The sequence below is a fragment of the Cnephaeus nilssonii genome (assembly GCF_951640355.1).
Source record: "Cnephaeus nilssonii genome assembly, chromosome: 11".
Classification (NCBI taxonomy): Eukaryota; Metazoa; Chordata; class Mammalia; order Chiroptera; family Vespertilionidae; genus Cnephaeus; species Cnephaeus nilssonii.
In genome coordinates, this window is record NC_137082.1 from 30799754 (window position 1) to 30816763 (window position 17010).

The 17010-nt window shown below is 53.6% G+C and overlaps 1 protein-coding gene across 3 annotated transcripts in view; it reads right to left on the reverse strand.

Annotated features, from left to right (window-relative positions):
* Positions 1 to 782: 782 nt before the first annotated feature.
* Positions 783 to 17010, reverse strand: part of EBF4 (EBF family member 4) — a gene marked incomplete at its 5' end in the record, with an annotated part of 52998 nt that continues 36770 nt past the window's right edge. For 2 of the 3 annotated variants that reach the window (XM_079784058.1, XM_079784060.1), the window contains 11 exons: positions 783 to 1558; positions 1786 to 1861; positions 3298 to 3495; positions 6943 to 7131; positions 7208 to 7385; positions 7483 to 7548; positions 7683 to 7771; positions 9019 to 9145; positions 9237 to 9370; positions 9470 to 9587; positions 10427 to 10508. In XM_079784058.1, coding sequence (XP_079640184.1) covers positions 1791 to 1861; positions 3298 to 3495; positions 6943 to 7131; positions 7208 to 7385; positions 7483 to 7548; positions 7683 to 7771; positions 9019 to 9145; positions 9237 to 9370; positions 9470 to 9587; positions 10427 to 10508 — 1252 coding nt within the window. In that variant the 3' untranslated portion in view covers positions 783 to 1558; positions 1786 to 1790. The remainder of the gene's footprint in view (positions 1559 to 1785; positions 1862 to 3297; positions 3496 to 6942; positions 7132 to 7207; positions 7386 to 7482; positions 7549 to 7682; positions 7772 to 9018; positions 9146 to 9236; positions 9371 to 9469; positions 9588 to 10426; positions 10509 to 17010) is intronic. The other variant, XM_079784059.1, reaches the window with a different exon arrangement.

The following is a 17010-nucleotide window of genomic DNA, read 5'->3' on the forward strand; positions in this document are numbered from 1 at the left end:
TCTGCCTTGGCAAGTGTCTTTGCCCAGAGGGCTACAGGGCAATGGCACATGGGTTGGGGAAGAACAGGATTTCCACAGGCAAGAGTCAAAGAGTGCCGCCAGGCTGGACACTGGGATCCCTGGACAATGGGTCAAAAAAGTGGCTCCCAGGGACCGAGGTCTAGGGCACATGTCTCAGGGGGACAACAGGGATTCATCCTGGAGTGGGGGTAAATGAGTCCAGGAATCTTTACTATCCTTCCTCTAAAACTCTGAGACAGGAGAGCCAGGAAGTGGCTAGGCCTGGGGTCAGACCTCGCTCAGATAGCAATTTTGGGAGCCAAAAGCTACCCCACCCAGCCCAAGTGAGGCCCTGCAGCCTCTAGTCAGGAAGGAGCTTACTTCTGGCCTGTGTACACCTAGGTAATGTTTAATTTGCTCTGTTCTGGTTCCCAGCAACCCCTACCCTGGGGGATGACAATCCCTACTTTGGTCCTGGCCAGACAGCTAGGGGATGGAGTCCTCAGTGGCAGAGAATGTGCTTCCAGCCAAAGATCTCAGGGCTGAGCCCATGTCCTGGGTCCGCAAACCTGTACGCCCTCTCCCCACACCCCCACACAGTACCTGAAAGCAGACCTGGGTAGGGAATAGTTGCTCAGTGGAACTCTGGGGCTGTTGAAAAGCCCAACATGCAAGAAGGCTGCCCAGGGGCACGTTTTGGACGGGCTTCATGAGAAGCCTAGAAAAGCAGACCCACGCCAAGGAAGCAGGCAGGAGAGGCCGGGTGGCCACCTGCATCTGTGTTTATTGTTCTGTTTTCTCCAACCCCAACAGAGCAGAGTGTGAGTCCAGGGCAGCTGGGCCCGTCCCATGGTTCTATGGGACCAGCAGAGTCATGTGTGGTGGGGGGTCCGAGTCCATGGGACATCTATTGGGAAGAAGACCCATAATTCAGGGGGCCTAGCACCCCCTCTTCTGCACTGCCATGCCTGAAGCCCCCACTGGGATTCATGATGTGGCAAGCGTGAGAGTGCAGGCTGCGATGGGAGTGGGGCAGCCATGGGGTCAAGCGGCCATCGGAAGCTCCATGGGAGCCTGGGCAGGCCTTCTGAGGCTGCCGGACATCTCCCATGCCCTAAAGAGAAGTGGGGCGCTGGGCCAGCGAGATGGGTCAGACACAAATGGGATCTTCCCAGGCCACCTCTCCCTGAGCTATCCTCTTTCCCACAGTCCACTTCCTGTGCTCCTGTCACCTGAGGCCTCAGGTCTGCACAAAGTCCGTCTCTTCCACAGGAACCGGTCCGGAGTGTGAAGTCCTACATCCCGCACCTCCCTGGGATGCTCTCCTGCCAAAAGCATCAGCACAGTGCTGGGGCTTCGACCAGCCCCAAGAAAGGGAGGTGAAGGAAGCCTGTGGAGGGCCGTGAGCATGGGGAGGAAGTCCTCTCCCCATTCAGGCCCATGGGTTGAGGTCTGTCCACAGCCCTGGCCCTGCATCTGTCTGTGCTGCCATCCAGGGCATCGGTGTGAATCCTGGTGGGACGTCCAGTCTGGGCCAGCAGGGGCCAGACTTGCAGACCTGGTTGGGAGATGGAGAGAAGGTCTTGAACGAAGGCTGGCTGCAGGGGACAGGAAGCCACTTCTTGACGCTTGTTCAGTTTGGGCCACTGCATGGGCTACGTGGCCCTGACAGTTGTCTAGATGGGCCCTGGAGAGGAAGACCTGGACCCCAACTCCCCATACTTGCTAAGGTCTTCTGGAGAGAGAGCCCACCGAAGGCTGGGAAAGGACCAGCCAGAGACTTACCGTAATTAGGAGTACGCCAGGCCCTGAAGCCCCCGGGCTGGAGAATGGAACTTCTCAGAATCCTCAAAAGGCTGGTCTGTAGTAACCAAGGGGAGGGGCTATAAGCCATGTATAGCCTGGGGAATCTTGTCTGCCTGCCCTCTCTGGGCTGGGGACAGTACACAGGGCATATAACATGTCCTGAGTACAGCGCTATCAAGAGCCTTGGAGGTAGTCAGCCAACCCTAACTCTGGTCTGGAACCAGCATTGCAGAGAGTTAGGTGAGGCGTGCCAGAGGGCCTGGCTCAAGGCGAGGAAGCAGATGGCCAGGTACCAGGACAGAAAAGAAAAGAGGTCAGCCTCCGGGAGCACTGATACCCAATGCAGCAGCAGCAGCATGGCTCTCTCCCCTGTCTCCATGACATTCATCACTCCCATCACCCTTGCCTCTGCCTAACCCCCTCCCATGGTTGGTATTGGTGGCCCTCTGTCCTCCCCACCCCTCACATTTTAAACTCTCTTGGGTTAAAAAAACAAAGCAAGAAAAAAAAGGATTGCCCTTTCAAATCACCCTAGAGCATTGTCTAACAAGCCCATCCTCACAGTCATCTTCTAGGGCAGTGATGGCGAACCTATGACACGTGTGTCAGCACTGACACACGTAGCCATTTCTGATGACACGCGGCCGCATGCCGAGGATGAAACATTTGCTGCTCCTGAGGATGAAACATTTGCGACTAGAGTCTTGGAGTTAGTTTTTTCCTCAAAGTGACACACTACCCGAGTTATGCTCAGTTTTTTGGCGAAGTTTGACACACCAAGCTCAAAAGGTTGCCCATCACTGTTCTAGGGGATGTGACTTCTTTTGACTTGCTATACACTATTGGTTAGGGCTCAGGCTGTTAAACTGGATGTTGAGTTGGAGGAGTGATAAATCAAGTGGCAAATGACAACCATTTCACAATTGGGATGTGGAGGGATGATGTGGTCTCAATTTCTTTTCTGTAAAATGGGGGAGAGGGAGCTGGGCTAAACTTTGTCCAAGGCCAGTCCCCTTCCATCAGCAAGTAACCCAGTCCCTCACAGTGGTGTGTGCTACCCTCCAGTGGACGCACAGGTAAAAAGCATGCAGTCCACGTGGGGTTCCTCCAGCTGAGTATTATTAGGTCTCTGCCCTGGGTTCAACTGGATGGGGGTGGGGCCCTGGGTTCAACTGGATGGGGGTGGGGCCCTGGGTTCAACTGGATGGGGGTGGGGCCTTGGGATGGTTTTCAGACCTTCTCCAACTGGAATTTGAGTCCCCTTTCCCTTGGTCAAGTGGCCAGTGGATAGCATCCAGAGTGGTGACCATCCCAAGCTATGAGGACAGGGAAGTGGGGTCCCCTTGGACTCCTACAAAGCTCCTTGCTCTGTACCCTACAGGGAGAACTGGTCAACTGGCATGAGGCTCTGGTGAGATGTAGATGGCATGGGCCTCTCAAGCCCAGCTGCTCCACCAGGCCACAGTGGGGCAGAATGAACCACTCACTCACCTGGAAGCCCCTCTCCGTGGGCTCTGGGGCAAGCCTGGGTTGGGGAGCTTGGTGGGCGCAGCACGGGGGCAAAGGCGCTCCTCTGTTTGACAGCGGAGATCATGTTGACAGGTGAGAAGGAGAAGACGCTGGTGGTGGGGGCAGCCGCCGGGAGGGACATGGAGGAGGCAGCAGCCAGCGGGGGGCTAGAGGGCATGACTCCGGGGCGGGGCGGGGAGGAGCAGGTGCAGCAGGGAAGGCAGTGGGAGACACAACAGGGAGACAGCACCATAGTGAGTAGCATGGGCTGCTGACCCCAGGCCCAGACCTCACTGGGGGCGGTGAGGGTTCTGGGGGGACCCGTTCAGGGCAGGGTCTGGAGGCAGGCTGGGAGCCTCTGAGGTCCTGGGCCAACACTCGCCTTTTGGGGGGCTCTGGAGACCCTTTCTCGGGGCTGGAGGTGACAGAGTCAGACTAGGTGAAAACAAAAGGAAAACCAGAATACCCAACAAAATCAGATACTGGGAGGTGGCCCCAAAGATGAGAGATGAGCAAGAGATAGAACAGCCTAGGATTCCTGCTGAAAACCACTGGAAGTCTGAGAAACTGGAAAATATTTATGGGCCCTAGAGTACCAAAGTTCTCAGAGTCTAAGATTGGGGTTCATAGCGGAGCTGGGGCAAGTGGTCAGGGATAAAGTTTGGGGGTAGATGAAGGCTCCTGTTACAAGGCCTCTCTGTCCAGGACCAGAGCTCACACAACAAGCACTTGAACTTCCTCCACAAATATGCTCCCCTTATCAATCACCTCTCACCCTGGGTATTCGGTTCTCTCCCAGTTTAATGTAGGTCCTTGTCATCTCCAGCCTAGGTCCTACATCACCCTCTTCCAGCTGGTCAATTTTAAAGAAAACCATAGGGCCCAACTGGCATGGCTCAGTGATTGTGCATCGACCTATGAACCAAGAGGTCATGGTTTGATTCCGGGTCAGGGCACGTGTCTGGGTTGTAGGCTCCATACCCAGTAGGGAGCGTGTAGAAGGCAGCCAAGCAATGATTCTCATCATTGATATTGCTGTCTCTTTCTCCCTTCCTCGATGAAATCAATAAAATAAATAAGTGAATACACACACACACACACACACACACACACACACACATATATATATATTTTTAATCCTCACCTGAGGATATATTTTCTTTGATTTTTAGAGAGAGTGGGAGACGTAAAGACAGAGAAATATCAATGTGAGAGAAACATATCGATTGGTTGCCTCCTGCACATGCCCCAACCAGGGCCCAGGAGGAAGAAGCCTGCAACCAAGGTACGTGTCCATGATTGGAATCGAGCCTGCGACCCTTTGGTCCACAGGCCGATGCTCTATCCACTGAGCCAAACCAGCTAGGGCTAAAAATATATTTTAAAAAATAAAATAAAGAAAAGCATAGGGATCACATACTCAGATTTTCCCGTCCAACCCCCTAGTCACCCAGAGCTGTGGCTTGCAGCCCTGCATAGAGGCTTTGTCTGTCCCTCCTCCCTGCAGCCTCCTCTCCTGGGGGCTCCTGCCCAGTGTATCTCTGAATCCCTCTTTCTATATCCTCATCTGAACCCAGTTCCCTGCCCTTCCTAAAGACCAATCCGGCTGTGATTTCAGTGTTGTCTGAGCAGCTGCAGAGGCTTTCTGGAAGAAACCAACAGCCTGAGAAGGCTAGCTGCCTTTGGCATCAAAGCACCCCTCCCCCTCCCATTGATTCATTGCTGCCTTTGTCCCAAATGTGCTCAGGCCATGGATGGTCATCTCCTTTAAGACAATGCTCACTGCTAGCTGATGAGGCCATGAGCTCCAGGGAGGGCTTGAGACAAATATACTCTACCTCTCAAGGCCAGGGGCTCACAGCCACATTTTGTAGCTTGAGTAGGATGGGGGTTGTGGGTCAGTCCAGGGCTGCTGGTGGCCAAAGTACAGACCAAGGGGCAGTCCACACAGACAGCCCAGACCCTCTGGCTGGGACAGTTCTGGATGTCATCCCAGGCACATCCTGGCACTCAAGGAAAATGACAGTTCCTGAAGCTATACCACAATGTCCTCCGCACACGAGGAGTGGATGGGGACCTGGGTAAGCACTACAATATTACGAGACGGGACTGGCACTTGGGCGAGTCCAGGGTGTCCCCAGCTGATGCTGGAAGTGGGATATAAGCAGCTCTAGAACTCTCGATCCTCTGGCTGAATGGGGAGATCCCAGGTGGCCTGGCTTCTGCCCACTGGGTCAGGGAGTGCCTCCAGTGCTGATGGCAGTGTTATAGTGGAGGAGGGAGGCTGGTGCTCCAGACTCCAGCAGCTCCAAATCCGAGGGGCACCCAGAGAGAGGTTTGAGAGTGCTCTCCCAGAACTGAAGGGAAGTAAGAGCAGTGGAGAGGAGAGACAGAGCAAATGGCCAGGAGAGACGGAGGCTACAGGAGGGATACCAGAGGGTCATTGCCTGTGTGGATGCTGGAATATGGGGCTTAGGGTTCCAGAAGTTGAGCCTGGGAAGGGAGTAGAGTGCCAGACTCAAACCCACAGCCAGAAAGAGCAGTACCCAGGGTGCAGGCCACGGGCAAGGAAGGCTAGGCAGGGGGCCAGAGACTTTGATCTTCAGCAATAGCAAACATAAGATGGGGGACATGTGAGGAAACCACAGGAAAAGCCATGACCAGCTTCTCATGCAGCCTTCCTCATTCCTCTGGCTCAGCAGTGTCCCCATAGGACTTGAGGTACAAGCTCTCTTACAATTGATAGGGAGGTGCTTTGCAGCACACAGTAGGTGCTTTATAAATGTCAGCTTAATAGCTAAGCTATAAGAAGCTGAAAACAGGCTGCTCTGGAACTTGGTGTTGGAAAGAGGGACTTGAGGGCAGTGCAAATGGTAAAAGCCTAAATGTCCTGTTGCCCATCCACCTACCTTTGAAATGCCCCACCCCAAGAAGCAAGACAGAGAATGATTAGTGCCCAGTGACACATTCAGATCTGAGAACCACCCTAGGCAGGGGGTGACAATGATCCCATTTTACAGCAAAGAAACTGACGTTCAAAGTAAATAACGTGCTGAATGTCAGACAGCTCCTGATTTGGACACTCAAACTTTGAATCCAGCTGTCTGACCACACAGAATTCGCTCGCTCTGCATGACCCCATCGCAGGGAGCCACGGCTCCCCTGCCTCTCAGACCCACGCTCCAGGGAAGCCCCCTTTTCTTGATCCCTGAGTTCCCTCCGGCTTCCGGCAGGGGGCGCCATCCTCCTCCCGAAGTCCTAGTTTAAGACAAAAAGGTGGCGGTCCGCCAGGTTCAGAGGGACGCTCCCTAGTTAAACGCCAGTTTCAGGAGGACAGGAAGGCTAGAAGCGATGAAGTCAGCAAAGAGAGCTAACGGTGCAAGAACTGTCCCGGCCCCAGGGCCCGGGATGTGTGTGTGTGTGTGTGTGTGTGTGTGTGTGTGAGAGAGAGAGAGAGAGAGAGAGAGAGAGAGAGGGCTGGCCTGGCTCCCAATGGCAAGGCCAGTGTCGATGCTCAAGGGACAGGTGCCGGAAGCCTTTCCCGCCAAGGGCTGGGAGGCGCAGGGCCGAGCCCCACGCTGTTCCCGGGAGTCCCGGTCCCTCCCTCCGCGGGCAGGGGACACTCACTGGTGAAGGGTGAGGTGGCCGTGGAGCCATTGAGGAAGCTCGGGGAGCCGGGCACGCCGAGGCCAGCCACTCCCGGCGCCCCGTAGGCGCCGAGGCCAGCTCCGAGGCCGCTGCCGTAGCTGCTCTGCTGCGAGCCGGGGCTGGGCGCGAACCCGCGGGGGGACGCGCTGCTGCAGCTGCGCGCATAGCCTGCGAGAGAGCGGCGGTCAGGGGCGCAGCGCCGCCGGGGAGGGGGCGCCAGCGCGCTGGGGACGGCGGGACGCACCCGGCTCCGGGCCCGGCGTGGCTTCCCCGACGGCGATGGCCAGCGGGCTGCTGAAGGCGTTGATGCCCACGACGGCGGGGTGGGGGTGGCTGGGGGCCAGGGGTCCAAGGGGCGCGGGCGCTCGGGGGGCGCTGTACAGAGCCTCGGCCACGTCCGCCGCGCGCTTCAGGAGCAGCTCCTGCGGAGACAAGAGCGGGGCACGGCCGGGCAGCCGCGGGCGCCGGGGCGGAGACAGCCCGGCGGGGCGGCGCGGGGCGGCGGCGGAGGCGCCGTACCTGGTTACTGCTGGGCACTCCGTACAGGGCCTCCGCCAAGTCGGCCGCCCGCTTCAACAGCACTTCCTGGGGGCAGGGGAGGAGACAGCGGGACCAAGGAGCAGTCCCGGGGGCGACGGCGGGGCCGGGAGCCCCCGACTCCCCCCTTCGCCACGGGACACCCCCATCCCCGCCCCGCCGCGCCCCGCCCCGCGGAGTACCTTGGGCAGCCGCTCCGGATCTCCGGGGTGTCTGGGAATGACTTTCTGTAGCCTCTGGAACCCGTAGTCAATGGTGGGTTCATTCAGGGCTGGGGAGAGCACAGCGATTGGAGGACGCCCCTGCCAGCGCCCGGCGCAGCGCCCAGCCCGCAGCAAGTCCAGCAGCCTCGCAGCAGACCCCGCCCCCCAGCCCAGCCCCAACCTCTCGGGGAGTCCCGGGTCGATGATCTTAGACGTTTTTTGAGTTCCTTTCTTATTACAAAAATGGACACTGTATATACATGTTAGCTTCTGCAGGACTGGAGGGAAAGTTTTTTTTTAATCATCTGCAGTTGGTCTTATCAGGAGTAAATTATTTGCTATAAAAAGACACCTTCCCCCCCAACAATCTCCATTTATCACAGCTCAGGTGCACTCTCAGCAGCACCTCACCCCAACTAACTCACCAGCGGAAGCCTTACCTACCTCCACCTTCCACGTCAGATTTAGAGAATTTCCTTTCGTTTACCCCAAAGTGTAGAACACTCACTCCGGGTGATTGCACTTGCATTCCTTCTCCCTTCTCCCTGGATGACTTTCCTTCCACATGTCCTACCCGCCCCCCCCCCCCACACACACACACACCACTCTGCAGGAGGAATCCCCCACGGTGTATCTCCACAGCGGAGCACGTGCTCGCTGCTCAGCTCCCCAGCCAGGCTGGAACTCCCTGACAGTAAGCAGGGTCACTCCAGTGGTGGGAGCCCCACGAAGGGCTCCGTGAATATCTGTTGGATGGGGTAGGGTGGGGGGTGAAGTGCGTGGCTTGGGCTTAGGTGGGAATTTCTGGCCAGTGGCCAAACAGAGCCGGGATGGAGGATTCTACCCCTCATCTTCAGTGAGTGGCTTTCACTCAGGTCGTGTGTGTGTGTGTGTGTGTGTGTGTGTGTGTGTGTACGTGTGTGTACACACATGCAGAGTGAGGCTTGGAGGAACCAAGAGACCCAGGGAGGATTCAGAGAGCAGCGAGCCTATGGGGCACCTTTGAAATAAACACGCCCGTGGAGATGTTACTCTAGACCCTGAGGAGTGGGATGCTCTGGACACCCTGGCAAGAAGGCCCGAAGCGGAGAGAATGCCATGCCGAGGAGCGCCTGGGCGGGGACTGAGGAGCCAGGGGACAGGGAGAGAGAGAAGCGCAAGGAGGTGGGAGGCGTGCATAGGGAGAAAAGCAGCCGCTAGGGGGCGCGGCCACAGGTAGATTTGACTAACCAGGAGGCCCGGGCTCCAGAGCGGTACCGAGGACCGGGCTCCTTCCCGGGACCCTAGGCCTCCCCTCTCCCGCCTGACTCCTTACCTGTGTAGACAAAGCGGCCGGGGGCTCCCTTGCAAAACTGCTTGGACTTGTAGGACAGGGTCACCTCCACCACCCCGGGAATGTGCCGCGGGGGCGTCTGCACCCGAATGGCGTGGGGCGTGATGAGCTGCGAGGGGAGAGAGGAGGCCTGCGAGTGAAGACCCCGGAGAGAAAGGCCCAGGCCCGGGACCGGAGGGAGTCTGAAGCGGGGGGCCCACCTCACTCCACACGAGCACGTTCCCGAACACGACCTGCAACCCGTCGAAGAAGTTGTCGCCGATGACAATGACGGTGGCGCCGCCCGTGGTCCAGCCCTCCCCCGGGCTGATGGCCTTTATGCAGGGGGTGGCAGCTGGGAGGCGGGAGAGGAGCCAGGTCAGGGGCTGGCCCCAGGGTGGGGCGGGAGGCTGGCTGGGCCTGCGGGCAGCGGGGCTGAACCGGGAGTCCTGACCTTCGGAGGGGTCCAGGCGGCGCGCCCTGCGGCCGTGCTTGGAGTTGTTGTGCACAAACATGTTGTCAGACACGGCCAGCACGTGTCCGTCCACGCTCACGGTCGTGGACACCACCACCTGCGGGGAGAGCCGAGGCCAGCCTGGCTGGAGCCCTGGGATTGGGGGTGCGGGGCTCCCAGGAGGAAACTTGTGGGGCACCAGCAACTTGAGGCTGGCGGCTGGACGCTGGAATTCAGGGTCACTGACATGGGGAACAGCTTCAGCCCCTCAGGGTTGGTGGAAGGGGAGCCAGCTGGGTCAGTGACATTCCCAGAAGCCCAATCTCTGACTGCCCAGGGAAACTGACTCCCGGAGCTGGAAAAGTCAAGAGCTGGGGGCGGGGGGAGGGCGGGGGTGGGGTGGGGGCGGGGCGGGGGAGAGGAACTGTCTCCTTGGGTGGAGCGGCTACTGTTTTTGCAGACACACAGTAGCCCACGCTCTGTTCCTGGGGCCCCAAGGCAGGAATGGGTCTTAGGCAAGTGAAGTGAGAGTTTTGACTAGGGGGTCAGCATCAGCTTGAGAACCCATCAGCAGGAGCCCCCACCCTTGGGAGGAAATTGGGGCTGCCTTCTTCCCCCCTCCTTCCCTGGGACGGGTGTGCAGGTTGGGGATGTGCTAAGGGCAGCTGCTCGCTGCTTCACGCTATGCAAATTAGCTGGGTCGTTAATCATGTAAAAATGTCACAATTAGCATCTCCTTAAGTGGGGCTCTAATGAAGCCTCCCTTGGCAGCCAGCATAAGTTGAGATGGAGCCACCCCACCCCCAGCAGGCATCAGACCCTGAAGCACAGGGCTGGGCTGGGTTGGGTTGGCAGCGATCTGCCCTGGAGGCCTTTCCCAGGGTGGCAGGGGTACCCCTAACTCCCACTATCAGGAAAGGGCAGGTTTGCAGGGGTGAACCCTCTCCCCAGACCCACCTGGAAGCGACGCATGTCTCGGGGATTCCCTGCATTCTTTAGGCAGTTCTGGTTGCATTTGAGGAAGAACTTGAGGAAGAACCTGAAACAATATGGGGGTGGGCTCAAGGGTCTGGGGGCTCTGGAAAGAGATGAAGATCCAACTGCTCCCTGCTATGCCCCCTCCCAGCAGAGTGACTGCATTCTGTCTGCTCACATGCAGACACATACCCAATATTCCTATCACAAGCGACACACACACAGGATGCCTGATATCCACGCAGTAGACCCATCCCAACAACTATTTCATACACAGAATACTCCCACAGTGTAGGAATCACACAGTGCCTATTTGTCCCACAAAGTGTCTTCTTAAAAGAATATGTCCATTATGTATACCATATATATTTATTACTCATGATTATACCCATCACACAATGTATACATATGCAGCAGGTACTCACACTTACCTGTAAACTTAGCCCACTCCATGTATATGTCATAGTATATGCCCATCACACATATAGTGCATCCATATCACATAGCATGTCCCTCCCCAAAGTGTAAGCATCACCCACACAGTGTGTACTTGTCATAAAAGTATATCCATTCTATACACTGTAGATGCCTTATGTACTATTACTCACAAAACATAGCCATCACAAAGGGTATACTCACCACACTCAGGCTATATCATTCATATAAGCCTATTCAATATGTACTCCACACACAGTCTGTACTTATCACATACATATGGTACACTAATCACATGCAGAGTCTCTCCATTACGCACAGTGTGTGAGCATCCTACATAGTATGTGCACAGAAAGAATATGACAGTATATGCATTAATATACCATTTTATGTTATATATGATTACCCTAAATACAGCCATTGCAAGTACCGTACTGTATAGTCATTGCATATAGTAAGCAGATCTCCCCAACAAATCCTCCTCACGCACAGCAGATCTCGCTCACACATAGACCCCTGTAGAACACTGAGGTGCGGACATGTCATGTGACCCCAAATAGTGCACACCCATCATGTATACACTCCATCCACCTCTACAAGATCCCCTGCAGGACAGACAGCCTTTATGTCCCCATAAGGTCGTCACCACTGTGAAGATGCCATATATAATCCAATAGGTCCTCCCCAAGGTGCAGGCAACTCAAATGCTCCCAAATAGTACATCTGCACAGTGTAGACACTCCATTTATATCACATTATATGCCATTGCAAAGACTCCCTACACCCCTATAAGGCACCCCATGGTATAGACCAGTGGTCGGCAAACCGCGGCTCACGAGCCACATGCGGCTCTTTGGCCCCTTGAGTGTGGCTCTTCCACAAAATACCACGTGCAGGCGCGCATGTACAGTGCAATTGAAACTTCGTGGCCCATGCGCAGAAGTCGGTTTTCGGCCTGGGCGAGTCTATTTTGAAGAAGTGGCATTAGAAGAAGTTTAAGTTTTAAAAATTTGGCTCTCAAAAGAAATTTCAATCGTTGTACTGTTGATATTTGGCTCTGTTGACTAATGAGTTTGCCGACCACTGGTCTAGACACTTCTTTGCCCACAGTAGTCACCATGCATGCCCCACCTTTGTGACAGAGTGTTGACACCCTAATCACACACAGTGTAGACCAGTTTATTTAAATTCCATGTTAATATACTCAGTCCTTTATAAGGTGCTAAACTGAGGAGGGCAAAATAGCGGGATAGGACACAGTCCCTGTCCTGAAGGGGATTAATGCTAACCCTGGAATGTCACTGATGATTCAACTTCAAAGAGGACACCACTTCCCTTACATGCTCACATGTGCCCATTGCATGCAAACCCACTCCCAAACCTACAGAATCCAGAGGAAGGGTCCCTGGATGGGGCTGGAGAGCTAGGCTCTGGCCCAGGCAGACTCATTGTGTGGTCTGGAGTAAATCCTGCATCTGTGGCATCCACTTTCAGCCATAAACCAGGAGAGGAGTAACTGATGGCTGCTGAGGCGCCTTCCAGTTCTGCCTCTGGGACACCCTTTATCTCCTACGTCCCCAATGCCTCAGGCTGCTGTTTCCTGCAGGGTCCTGGCTCCCCCTGGGGGAACCCCCCTCTTGGCCTCTTCCACAGCCCTTGCTCACGGTCTTCCCACCCTTTCCCTTTCCAGTACAGGTTGCTTTTGTCCTTTGGGTCCACACCAATTCCCACTTCCTGTCTGGCCTTTGGGGACCACGCCTCCCTGAGAGCCCCAGGGCCCTTCTGGCACCTCCACTTGTGCAGACCTGCCCCAGGACATCTCAGTTTTGAGCCTGGTTGGCATTACTTGCAGAGTAGTGTTGAGCAAAAAGCAGCCACACAAGGCCTGAGCCCTGGGTGGGGGTGATGAGAGTCGGTTCCCTTTTCCCTTCCCTCCGAGCCTGCAGTTCAGAACTGCACACAGTTGCCCTGGCCGGTTTGGCTCAGCAGATAGCGTGTTGGCCTGAGGACTGAAGGGTCCTGGGTTCGATTCCAGTCAAGGGCACATAGCTGGTTGCAGGCTCCTTCCTGGCCCAGGCCGTGGTCAGGGCTCATGCAGAAGGCAACCAATCGATGTGCTTCTCTCACATCCATATCTCTCTCTGTCTTTCCCTCTCTCTTCCACTCTCTCTAAAAGCAATGGAAAATATCCTCAGGTGAGGAAAAAAAAAAAACTGCACACAGTTGATGCCACCAATGATGGAGCTGCTGAAATCTCACCCACTGCCACGGGTAGTCCATGGGCTCCCACCCAGTCGGAGCCCAGCCAATGCACACATGCTCCAGAGCCTGTTGCTGCAGCGGCGCATGCCCACCCCCTGCCGCCTCAGAGCTGTTAAGAAAAGTTATCCACAATTTGCAAACAAGGCAAAAAGAGGCCTGTGAGCCCTTTCAAACACATTCTGGAACAGTGGTTTTCAAGTGTGGCACCCACACCACCTTTGCCGCATCACCTGGGAACTTGCTAGAAATGCAGACTCTTGGGACTCACCTCAGACACACTGACTCAGAACCTCTTGGGGGTGGGGCCTAGCCATCTGCGTGTTCATAAGCCCTCAGGTGATTCTTTTTTCTTTTTAATATATTTTTATTGATTTCAGAGAGGAAGGGAGAAGGAGAGAGAGAGATAGAAACATCAATGATGAGAGAGAATCATTGATCAGCTGCCTCCTGCATGCCCCCCACTGGGCACTGAGCCCACAACCCGGGCATATGCTCTGATCAGGAATTGAACTGTGACCTCCTGGTTCGTAGGTTGATGCTCAACCACTGAGCCACACCAGCCGGGTAGCCTTCAGGTGATTTTGATGCTCCCTAAAGTTTGAGAAGCACTGCCCCAGAGCTGCACTACCCCGCACAGCAACCACAGCCCTGTGTGGCACTGAGCACTTCAAATGCAGTTTGTCTGAGCTGAGATGTGCTGTAAGTATAAAATACCTATCATATTTCAGTCACTTAGAAAAAATGTAAAATACCTCATATATATTTTTTAAAAAGTTATATATATAAAACTTTTTAAAAAATACTCATTGGGGAATGGGGGGATGAGGACAAATATGTGACACCTTAATCAATAAAGAAATTAAAAAAAATACTCATTGGAGGATATTTTTTCCATTGATTTTTTGTTGTTGTTTTCTTAGAGAGAGTAGAGGGAAGGGAGGTGTGTGTGTGGGAGAGAGAGAGAGAGAGAGAGAGAGAGAGAGAGAGAGAGAGAGAGAGAGAGAGAGAGAGAAACATTGATGTGACAGAGACACATCGATTGGTTGCCTCACACACACATCCCAACTAGGGTCGGGGATCAAACCTGCAACCAGGGTACGTGCCCTTGACCAGGAATCAAACCCGAGATCCTTCAGACCATGAGCTAACACTCTAGCCACTGAGCCAAACCAGCCAGGGCTCATTAGTAAATTATTTGGTATTGATTACATGTTGCAATGATAATAATTTTGGATATACTAGATTAAATAAAATATATTTTCATAATTAATATTACCACTTCTTTTTTAAAAATGTGGCTACTAGAAAATGTAAAAATTACATATGTGGCTTGCATTATATTTATATTGACTATGTTGCTATAGAGTATTATGTTAACAAAGCCATGCTAAGAGTTAACTGATTATCCAGGGGAAAGTAACTTTGACTCATATTTGCTATTGGTGGGGCCCAGATGTCATAAAGTGAGGTGCTAATCTACAGAAAACTGATAAGACGCAAATGATTTTTGTTGGGAGAAGTAAATATTTCTGTTTGGGAGAGAAATGAACCCTAAAGGTTACAATTTTATTTATTGCCCTATGGACATTAACTAGCTTCATATCTAACTTGGCAATCTCATTCCAGTATTTTTCACATATCCCACTTCTTCTCCAGGTCTCCCTCCCCCCCTCTCCCCCTTTCCGTAACTCTATACTCTCCTGGAAGGAGGAGAGCCTGGCAGGGTCTAGGTAAGTGAGGACAGAGCCATCCTGCTCCGGAGCCAGGGACACCCCACGGGAAGGGATGTGAATTGTGTTGAGGGGCTGTGAAGCTCTGATGACCCCTCAAGCCTGTGTGATTCCAGGGATGGGGAAGAATGAGGAGATGGGAGAAGAGGGGGTGTTTCTGAAAAGCCCCGCTACACCCATGGGGCGGGAAGTCTGGGGAAGCTGCCTTTACCTGGCTGGGCAGAGTCAAGCCCACAGCCCTGGTTGAACTGAGTACCCCTAGGGAGGGTGAGCATTTTACTGTGCCCCTGGGGCAGACAGAGCCTGTGCCCAGTGCTTTCCCCATTGTGGCCAGGAGGCTCTTTGGGGGCGTGATCCCACAGAAAGGATGGTAAGAGAAAGGTCAAGTCCCAGGAGCTTCCATTGGAATTACTAGAAGAAAACACCATAATTACAAGCATCAGTTACAAATAAATGATAAAACTGCAAAAATAAATTTAAAAAATCATCCAGCCAGGCCGGTGTGTCTCAGTGGTTGCGCGTCGACCTATGAACCAGGAAGTCACGGTTCGATTCCTGGTCAGGGCACATGCCCAGGTTTCGGGCTCGATCCCCAGTAGGGGGCATGCAGGAGGCAGCTGACCAATGATGTTTCTATCTCTCCCTTCCTCTCTGAAATAATAAAAAGAAAAAAGGTCACCCAGGTCTAATTTACAAGTATAGTACTTAGCAAGAGCCTAGAAACCCTGCTGAGTTCTCACTTGCATTATCTTGTTTAATCCTCTCATAGTCCTGAGGTCTGCAATCATTCCTACTTTTACAGATGAGAAAACAGAGGATAAGCTACAAAGTCACAGTGAATGCCGAAGTTGGGGTATCAATTTGGGACTCCATGCACTACTGACATTGATAAGAATCATAGAAAAATCCCTCTAAGTGGGGTTCTCAGAGTCCAACCTAGCCCCAGCCAGGAGGCTTCTGTGCAGCGAGCCATCCTTCAAAAGAGGCAGGCCAGGCAGGGACCAGGTTAGCCCTTGAATGGGGATTTCCTCAAGGTTACACATTCATCAGGCTTGCAAAGGAGACTCAGGTGTCCTGACTCCTAGTTTTGGGCCTTCTCAGTCAGAGAAGATTTTTGCAACTAAAGAACAGTTGCCTAATATGAGCCAAACGTTGATCGGTGTTGCAGTTCAGTGAAGGGTACACATGGTTTCATTATTCTATTCTGTGTATATGTTCAACATCCTCCATAACGGAAAGTTTAATAAAATGCCAGAGGAAGAGCTGTGGACAGTGGTCATCCAACTAATAAAGCAATTGAGAGTGGTAGTTATTCATCATGACTCTGGATGCAGTCCACTCACACACCTACCTTACCACTTCCTGAACTTAGTTTAGCCTTCTTAATCATGTCTATAAATGCTTTTTACTCATCCCTGTACAAACAACTCAAGATGAAATTAAAATGAGCCTTCCTTGTCAATGAAATATTCCATATCAAAGCAGATGCTGGATTGACTCAAGTGCAAACATCTGACTTCTACATAACTTCTCAGGTGTGACACCATTGCCTAAAGAAACCTCCCTTAGCCCAGTGCTTCACTCAAAAGAGGCAAGAGGTAAGGGGAATGTGGAGGTGACCGATGTGAGCCCACTGTTAAACTCTGGTTCTTGGGGCTGGAGTGCAGAGTGGACGGAGCTGCTCTTTGGAAGGCAGTGTCCAGGTATCATATGACGACTCGGTGCTGCCTGGATTCCCTCACCCCAGCTTCTGTGACTGTTGGCTGTTGAGGAACCCACTCCCTGTGAATTATCCTCAGCCAGAAGCAAGGTCCCCACCAGCAGCCCACAGCCAAAACAGACGGACATTACAAGGATGATAAACTCTTAGTGCTAGTCACACTCCCAAACTCCCCAAAGGGTCAGGCTGACATGGACTCCAGCTGAGACCGTCTTCTTGCTGAATCCCTCTTCCTGCCGGGTCCTGCTTCCCTCGCTTCTTGTCTCTTCAGAGCGCTCTCCCCATACGTCACTTTCTTTTTTGAATTTTTAAAAAATTGTTTGTCAAGCCTCACTAGAGGATACTTTTTTCCATTGAAATTTAGATAGAGAGGAAGCGAGGGAGAGGGGGGAGAGAGAGAGAGAGAGAGAGAGAGAGAG